This window comes from Zonotrichia albicollis, chromosome 1, assembly GCF_047830755.1.
Source record: "Zonotrichia albicollis isolate bZonAlb1 chromosome 1, bZonAlb1.hap1, whole genome shotgun sequence".
In the NCBI taxonomy this organism is placed as follows: Eukaryota; Metazoa; Chordata; class Aves; order Passeriformes; family Passerellidae; genus Zonotrichia; species Zonotrichia albicollis.
In genome coordinates this window covers 111032674-111041065 of record NC_133819.1, presented here as the reverse complement: position 1 = coordinate 111041065, position 8392 = coordinate 111032674, and the positions used below count along the sequence as shown (strand labels likewise).

The following is an 8392-nucleotide window of genomic DNA, read 5'->3' as shown; positions in this document are numbered from 1 at the left end:
ATTCACCTTATGACCTAGTTGATAGTGGGACCATATTTTCTGTGTGTAAACTTTGAGTAGCACAGATGGCTTTCTTATTCTGAGTACATTTATTTGGTAATTTTTTTTAAGGTAACACAACCATATGAATTTCTTGTTTTGAGCCAATGTGTTTGGTGAGACTTCTTTAAGGCAGCGGAGGAAGATAACAAAACTAAATCAAGTGACATCCCATGTGTGTTTTTCAGATGTCCTTTGCACTTTAATGCAAATTATAATAATTTAAAAACCAAAAAATTCCACTTATTGAGTCAAAATTGTTTTAAAGAAGTAATATTTTATTGACTTGTCTGAAGTTTGCCAGGTCACAAAATGAAAAAAAAACACAACTAATGTAGCAAAAAGTTATGCATTAGCCATAGGAAAAATCTTCCTCCTAAAAGCCTATGATAGTTCTAGTGGAGGAAAGTGTGAAAAGACAGTACATGTTTATTCCTGGGGGTCAGTGACAACAGCAGTGGTTGAGTAGGAGAAAGGGCTGAGGAGAGCGGCGATGGTGTAGTGGCGGTGGCCGGAGTCGTTAGCAGTGAACACCACCTGGAAAAGGGAAAACTCCTGGTCACGATGAGCAACATACAGCCAAAGCAGCTTATTAACAACTAAGCAGCACACCCCACTTCATCTGCAGAGCACTTTGCTGGTTCTGTTCAATGCTTTTGCCCTTCTGAAGGGTAATGCTTCCCGTTACTTTGTGATTGCCAAGGACTGAGATACTTGTGGGATTTGGGCTGAGATCCACAGAGAGCCTCAGCTGCAGTGAAGCTGGATGGAAATACCACACCTGAGCCAGACAAACTGCTTTGTGATGTGGAATAGGAGGGTAAGGGGGAGGTATCTCAAATGACCAGTAAGAAAGATAGGGGTGAAATTCCACCCCTGTGTGATGTGGCCAACAAGGCAGACAGCTGAGCCCAAAGCCATTTTCTGTACTTCAGTGCCCCCTCCTGTTTTTAAGACCATTCGTGATGGGTCAGTTTTTGCATTAAGAACTGAGTGGCTAGACTTGCCAGTGCAAGGAGAGACCCTTGTCCTAAGACAATTCAAATCTGCTGCTCTTCAAATTAGTCCAATGGGACTTGGGACACCCAATTCCCAAGAAAGTATTGTCACCTGGGTTAAATTCCAGCTTTCTTTAGCCGACTATTTGATCTATTTTCTAAATCATGAAGCACTTTCTATAAGTGAACTAGAGAGTTCTCTCCTATGACCAAAGTCTAAGCAGCTGGGACATGAGGACTGTAGGCTTCAGTTGCCCTGTACACGCTCAGTCCCTGAACTCTTCCCACTTCCCAGGCTAGCTTGTTGGCCTGTAGGCTGTTATGTCAAGGAAAAGCCTCCTCAGCCTAGCTGGAACAGTCAAGGTACTTTCAAGTACCTTCTGAGATGTATCTCTTACAACTTTCAGACATCCAAATGGTTAGGAAGTACTTTTGAGATTTCTTTTTTTGACCTAAATGGCACCTCAGACTTTGTGGACCAGGGACTCAGTAACTCATTTTAGTCTTCCGCTAGGGCTCCATGAACTTGTGGTTTGAAATGTTCTACAACACCACCAGTAACTGTTCTAGACTACTTAAATTGGGGAAACTTAAATTTAATGAAAGATTAAGCCTGAAGAATTTAAACAGATTTTGGATGTGCTAAGTAAACATAATAGAATAGAGTACACAATAAATCAATGTAGCACTGAAAGCAAAGGGACAGACAGGACATTATCACATTGCTGGCCTGCTTGTGAGATTTGAGTATCAGTAAAATAGTCAACTTTTCCTTTCCTACTATGGTTATTTCTTTACTTTTTAAAATACCTTTATTTCTTAGTTGTATATATTTTTATACCTACATTTTTGGTACTGAACATCATTTAAAAAAAGACACACCAGAAAGAATAGGTTTTTTTTTCTGTAATTACTTGTCATATTAGAATTCAGGGATTTTCATGTGACTGATATAGGGAAAATACCTCTGATGTAAGCATAGCTTATTTCCTGTAAAATTAGGGTTTCCAAATCTCTCCATTCCTTCAGCACCAGTAAAAGCAGTTTGTTTGTTTGTTTGTTTTTGTTTTTCTTGTTTGTTTTTATAAAAACTGTCAGCTATTGAATAATGCAGCTCTTTTCAAGCAAGATTCCCCCCGCTGGTATGAGTGGGTGAATGGGCACAGCTACACTGGAAGAGCTGTGTCAGCATTTGCAGGAAAGTTGGCTCCTGCCTGTGGCTTAGCTGGATATTTACTGCCTCTATTTGCCCAGTGCTGTGTGGCAGTGAACCACTTCACTGAGTGCTGCTGCTCCTTCAGTATTAGAGGGCTGTGTTTGCTCTTTCCAGCTGATGCCACTAGACAGGCAGTGTGTACTGGTTATCAGTGTGCACTGGTTATCAAGGATATTTGCCACTACTCACATCAGCGTATTCATGGAATGCAGAAAGCCCGAGCGCCTTCCAGTAGGAGCTGGTGTCAAACTTCACCATGTACTTTCCCTCTACAAACTGTTCTTCGGATGTGAGATCATGAATCTCCCCGTACTCTGTGGTTTTCCTGTAATGATTAAATATCTATATAAATATTTTATACTATCATTTAGATGCTAAACAGAAAGAGTCAGTGTGGAATATTAAATAGCAGAGGCGCCAAATTCTACATTGAGCAGCCTAATCATCTGAAATAATTCCTTCCCTCTATGTAGTGGATGTTTCCATACATTGCAGAATCTGTCCTTGCTACCAACTCACCCATATACATCACAAATCAAAGCTGGCTGATCCCTCTTTTAGTATCATGTCTAACTTGTACCCAATGTTCTCTGGAACCAAAGGTTACTGTCTTAGGAGAAGGAATGTCATGATGAGAGGCAAGATGCCAAATCTCAAAATAAAACTAACCAGAGAAGAGAAATTTTATTGGAAAATTGTTTTGTTTTCCAGTTATTTGCACTGAGGGTCTGGAGTTGATTCCTATACAATGATGTGATTTTATGTGAACATTAGTGATAATGTCTTGAAAAAGCAATTTAGCATCATAAGATTTTAATAATTTGAATTACAATGCGTTGGTCAAGGAGCAGGGCCTCTTGCACTGTACCACATAAATGAGCAATAGGAATTCCCAGCTCAGAGCTTATGTGCTCAGCTCAGAACAAAAAACTGTGGATGGAGAAATTCCAGTAGCAAGAAGGAAGTATAGCTAGCACTGCACCTTATTTGTTTGAAAAGGAGGATTTTCAAGCTTTGTATGACAGCTGTTTAAATATTTACATACTCAGCTCCTAAACGCCATTTGTCTCTTTTCCCTCCTTTTACTTAATTTCTGATTTTTTAACCTTTTGTGTTTGTTTGTTTTTGTTTGGGTCTTTTTCTGCTGAAAATATTTATTTGATATTTATAGCACTTCATAACCTCATGATTTAGTTGAAGGAAAAATGAAGAAAGCCTTGACTGGGAGAACTAGTGGAACTTTCCTGTCTTATGGCAAGGAGTAGCTGTCTAGGCAGAAAACAAACTTGAGGAGGATGAGTGGAAGTGGAGAAAGCAGTGACATGCTGCTTATCTGGGACAGGATCAGTTGTGTTATTGGGCTTTTCTTTCCCAGTCCCTTTCTCCTCCTTCACCTTATTTGTAATCTTTGGTTAATGGTGGCAAATAAAAAAAGATGGAATGACAGAACTTTTGCTTAAATTAAGAGGTAGCAGGATTGAAAATCTCCTACTAATTTTAATTTTTCTTATTTGTCAAGGCTGACAAAAATCTTATTGATCCAATACAAGTGTAATCAAGTGTATCCAGGGCAGACCAAACCTGCAGAGAATCAAAGTCATATTTGAAACAAGTATCACAGTCAGTTTGTGAAATGTAAGCATCTGTTTTCTTTTAGTTTAATTAGTAATTTCTGGTTTGATCTATATTGCTTTAATAAAAGAAGAAAGAATTCATTTGTGAGTGTGCCTGAAGCTGTGAAACAGACTTACTGAGATCCTGCAGAAGTTAGCAAATCATGTACTTCTGCCTATAATCTTAATAGTCTAGTCAAGCAATTAAAAGCAAAAATGATGTCTGCCTCAAAATCCTTGTTCAGAAAAACAAATTAGTTTTAGTTTGAGAAAAGTGTGGATGGAGCTGGAATAGTGCTTTTCCTAAGGGGTAGTGCTCCAGAGTGTCAGATGTTAACCATCCAGAACAGCTGGGAGACTGGAAAAAAGAGCTCACTTGAAAAGGCATGCCTGCTACCAGAAGTTAATGGCACTTTCTTTATTTTAATTATTAAGTGGTGGCCGTTCAATGCAACTGGTCACACAAGGAAACCCTTCAGCATTACTGCTGCACTGACAGCCAACAGGACAGTGTGTGATTCAGAGCCTGGAGGGGATGAGCACAAGGCAGGGATGCTCAGTATTCAGCACTGGTAGCAAAATGCTGTGATTGCTTCTGAACAGCACTTGTATTTCTGTCTGAGTGGGGGACTAAATATAATATGGTTCCTTATTCTTAACAGGATGTGGACTGCCAGCATCTGCTGTAAGATGGACAGCTAAATTAAAAAGCTGTGCTTTTCCAGTAAAGTTACTACAGGGCCAACCCATACTGCAGTCCTGATCCTATTTTTGACTGTCTGGACCTTAGTTGTATATTGTAGCCAGATTAAATCTACACTGCCTTCACAATGATGTTTATGGACTCTTAGGATATACTGCACTGAGATAAACTGCTCTCAGATGCAGACTGATGAGGAAACATCTCAGGAACACTAGGTCTTCTTTGGAGTTACAAAAAAAGAAAAAGGAGGTTGGGGAACCCCTTCAAAATACACAGAAGTCTTTTCTTTCATGACTTGTAACCCAGGTCACATGAAAACTGTGTTTGCTGACTGCAACTCTTGAACCACATGATAAGACCTAGATTTCAAAAATCTTGTGAGGAGTGAGAAGATCAAAGCTACTCATGGGAGGATCTCATATAGAATCTAAATCACATGTTCTGCACCCTAAACCCTTCCCCAGTATGTCTTAGCTCAAGTTATCTCTTCTTGCATGTTTTTAGCTAGAGTCATTTTGAAATAAGCCTCTTAATAAAGTCAGCTCCTACTTCTAACTTCCCCTTAAACACCATTACTCAAATTCAACAGTTGCTAAGTACATTTGCTTAATTCCATGAAATGTGCTTGCAAAACATAAGAAAACAAAATGGTAAAAACAAAACTTCAACAGACATTTTTACAAAATGTAACTTTCCCATATGTATCTGCTATGTACTGTTACTTCAAAATGTTATTCACCTGACAGGAGTATTTACAGATTGTGTTCCTGGATTCATTCACATTTTCACATTTCATTTAACACAGGGAAATTCTGGCTTCCCCAAAAGAATAAAATTGTAATTGCATATGAAAACTTGGTTCAAACAACTGCCATCAGCTAAAGTCAATGGTATCACTGAAAGCAGCCTTGGTTGTGATACCAGTCAGGAAAAATGTCAAAAACTTTACCTGCAATAAAAGTTGTGATTTAATGTTCCTTCACTGCCATCCCCCAGCAAAATGGTTCTCACTTGCCTAGGGTTAATCTTCTTAATTTATGTTTAAGAAGATGTGATTAGATTTTCTTGAGTGTTTTAACCTACAGTGTCAGCAGAAGTTGCCTGAGAACCACAGGTTTTGTCTCCATGGGCTTGTTGAGAGCAGGGTTGCAAACTGAGCAAGAAAATACTGTTATGCCCTAGAAATGAGGGCATTTAATAATTACATTACATTTCTCTTATTCTTCTGTAAATTGTATTTTGTATTAGCTGTTAAACAGTACTTGATGAAACATTTTAAATAATTTGGTTTTTTAACAATAAAAGAAATGGTCACTAGGGATAAGATGTTATCCTTGTCTCCACTTTCCTTGAAAAAAAATGTGTCACTTTTCATGGAGTTTCTCTGTTCATTAAAGTACATTAATTCATTTTAGGAGTAATTTATTCCTAGGTTAACACTGAGCACTTGGGAATGGAGTTTGTTTTTTTCAATCTTGTAAACTTTCTTGCTACTTTTCAATGGGGAAAAGCATTTTTTGGTTTTCATTATATAAAACAAACCATTCAGATGGAGAAAAAGTTCTTTCTCCTTATAGTCTTCTTCTCTGGGCTTTTTTTTCCCCTGCTGCTTATGTGTAAATCATGCTATAAAAAATCCTAGTAAAAGACAGTTCAATGTACAGTAGACTCCTGTCCATTCTTGTGCTTATCATTCTGTGCTTGAATGTTCTGCTACTATTGGAAACTTCTATTAAGTTATTTAAAAATCTGTTTCAACAAAGTTTTGCAATGAAAGTTAAATGTCTAAATACCTTAGCTACTTGAATTTTAGTAAACTGTGTTCTTCTGTTACTCTTACACCTGTCACAGACTGAAGATATTATTGTCTGACCCTCTGTGATGTCCTAAGGTATTTGTAAGGATCCTGGATATCTGTTGGTATTGGTCTGTCATTCTAGTAAAACACATTCAGAGCTAGAGAAATGACCTCAAACTGCTGAGATTTTGCTTCGGTGTTGTTACAATAGCAACTTAAATAGTTACAATAGTACTCTTAAAAACTGTCTGGTCAAGGAGTTTCTTCCAACCAGCACATTTGACACACAGCAGAAGATGAATGATGAAATTATTATTTACATGTGTGCAGACAAAGCCTACAGAGAGGATTTTGTATGCGAGTGCTGCAAATAAAGCTCTATATCCATTGCATGTGAATATAGGTTTGTGTGGATTACCTATAAAATGCTGGTAAATAGGCCTTTTTTTCTTTTTCTTTCTATAGAAAGGAAAGATAATACTGAAGCTAGGAGAAAAAATAAGTATCAAAACTAGTCCCTTACAAAGATAAGATGAGCATCTGAACATATTTTTGCAATTAACATTTCAGTCAGGGATAAGTTCTACTTAAATCTAACAGATTTCAGATCAGAATTCATGTGCTGTGAACACTGATAGTGTGGCAAATGTGTCAGAAAACACATTTTGGTTTTGATCAGAGCTCCATTCCTTTAACTATTCAATTGCTTGCCCAAGGCACCCTGAAAACAGCTCCAGAAGACCACACAACTTACCCAACAGCAAAGTCCTGCCAGCTTCCATCTTCAGCCTGTTTAAAAACTTTAACGTTGACACCAGATGCAGGGCTTCCTCTGACTGCATCCAGCACTTTCACCATAAGAGGGCATTTGGAATCAACAGAGCCATGGGAGACCTTGGGGAAATGAGGAGAAGTTGTATAGGAACAGTTCACCAGGACTTCAAAAACCTTCTCCCAAAGAAAAGATAGATTCTAATTGCAGAATTACCATTCACTTAAAAGCAAGTTCTCTGCCAATGCTATTCAAAGCTAATTTCCAAACATCTATTTCTTAAGCAGGATATCTTAGAGCTTTATACTGATACTTTAGTACACACCCACAGATTGCTTGATCAATATTTAGAGTTGCTCTAAATGGCTCTATGAAAATGGTATAATGCTATACCTTTACAATATGATCATAAATATGAAAATAGCAAATTCTTTTAAGTATGACAAAGTATGTTATCTAGGGAAACCAACAAAGAAATGCATATGACATCCCAAGGCTGAAAGAATATCCCTGTCTTAGACTTCATTATATTATAAGGAATCCTTAGTCATACCTCAAAAATAGTTTTTAGTGCTTTAGAGAAGCACTTATTTGGTGAAGCTGCCTCTTTATTGAGGATATGGGATGTGAGTCATGAACAGATAGAAACAAAGAAAAATAAAAGGTCACACCACCTAGAACCCTGACCCTTCCAAAATACCTTAAAATAGGTGGGTAAACTACAAGAAAAGAAAAAAGTTTTAAGAATTCTGAAGAAAACTATAAAAAACTCCAGAAATAGCATTCTGACAAAGCCCAATGGTTACAGAATTTCATGGATGAGGAGGATGCTAGTCATCTAGAAAATCTAGGTTATCATTCTTGTAATGATTGAGTTTGAAAACAAAGAAACTCACCAGTGGTGCAGCTTCAGAGAAAAATACCAGTCCAGCTAAGAAAACAAAGAGCACAGACTGAAAGGCCATTCTGCTTGCTTTTAGTGAGCCCTGGTGCCAGCAGCCAGGAGCTGAGGGGATTTGGGATTTTATAGCCAGTCCAACAACAAAACAGGCTGCTTATTGGGTGCCCATATGACTCCAAAACTGCTGATTCAGATTATTTGCTTAGTAAATAGCCCAATCCTAGAGTCAGTCCATTGCTTCATGGCACTGCCATTGAAGTCAATGGAAGGACTGCAGGATCACCAGAGAAAAGAAAATAAGTAACGGACACAAACATGACCCTTGCCTGGGGAGATTACACTCATAGAAAGC

At 38.1% G+C, this 8392-nt stretch overlaps 1 protein-coding gene across 1 annotated transcript; it reads right to left on the bottom strand.

Annotated features, from left to right (window-relative positions):
* Window positions 1–296: 296 nt before the first annotated feature.
* Window positions 297–8192, bottom strand: LOC102062988 (transthyretin). The gene is made up of 4 exons (XM_014264251.2): window positions 8036–8192; window positions 7122–7261; window positions 2443–2578; window positions 297–576 (listed from the first exon to the last, which is right to left on the bottom strand). The coding sequence occupies exons 1-4, from the start codon at window positions 8102–8104 to the stop codon at window positions 469–471; spliced, it is 453 nt and encodes a 150-aa protein (XP_014119726.1). The 5' UTR covers window positions 8105–8192; the 3' UTR covers window positions 297–468.
* Window positions 8193–8392: the final 200 nt, after the last annotated feature.

What these genes read in the sequence shown, in the direction of transcription:
- LOC102062988 (XM_014264251.2), bottom strand. Translation starts at nt 8,104, where the DNA reads ATGGCCTTTCAGTCTGTGCTCTTTGTTTTCTTAGCTGGACTGGTATTT. An exon ending in TCTCTGAAGCTGCACCACTG is followed by an intron (nt 7,262 to 8,035) that starts GTGAGTTTCTTT and finishes CATTTCCCCAAG; the next exon opens with GTCTCCCATGGCTCTGTTGA. An exon ending in TGGCAGGACTTTGCTGTTGG is followed by an intron (nt 2,579 to 7,121) that starts GTAAGTTGTGTG and finishes TAATCATTACAG; the next exon opens with GAAAACCACAGAGTACGGGG.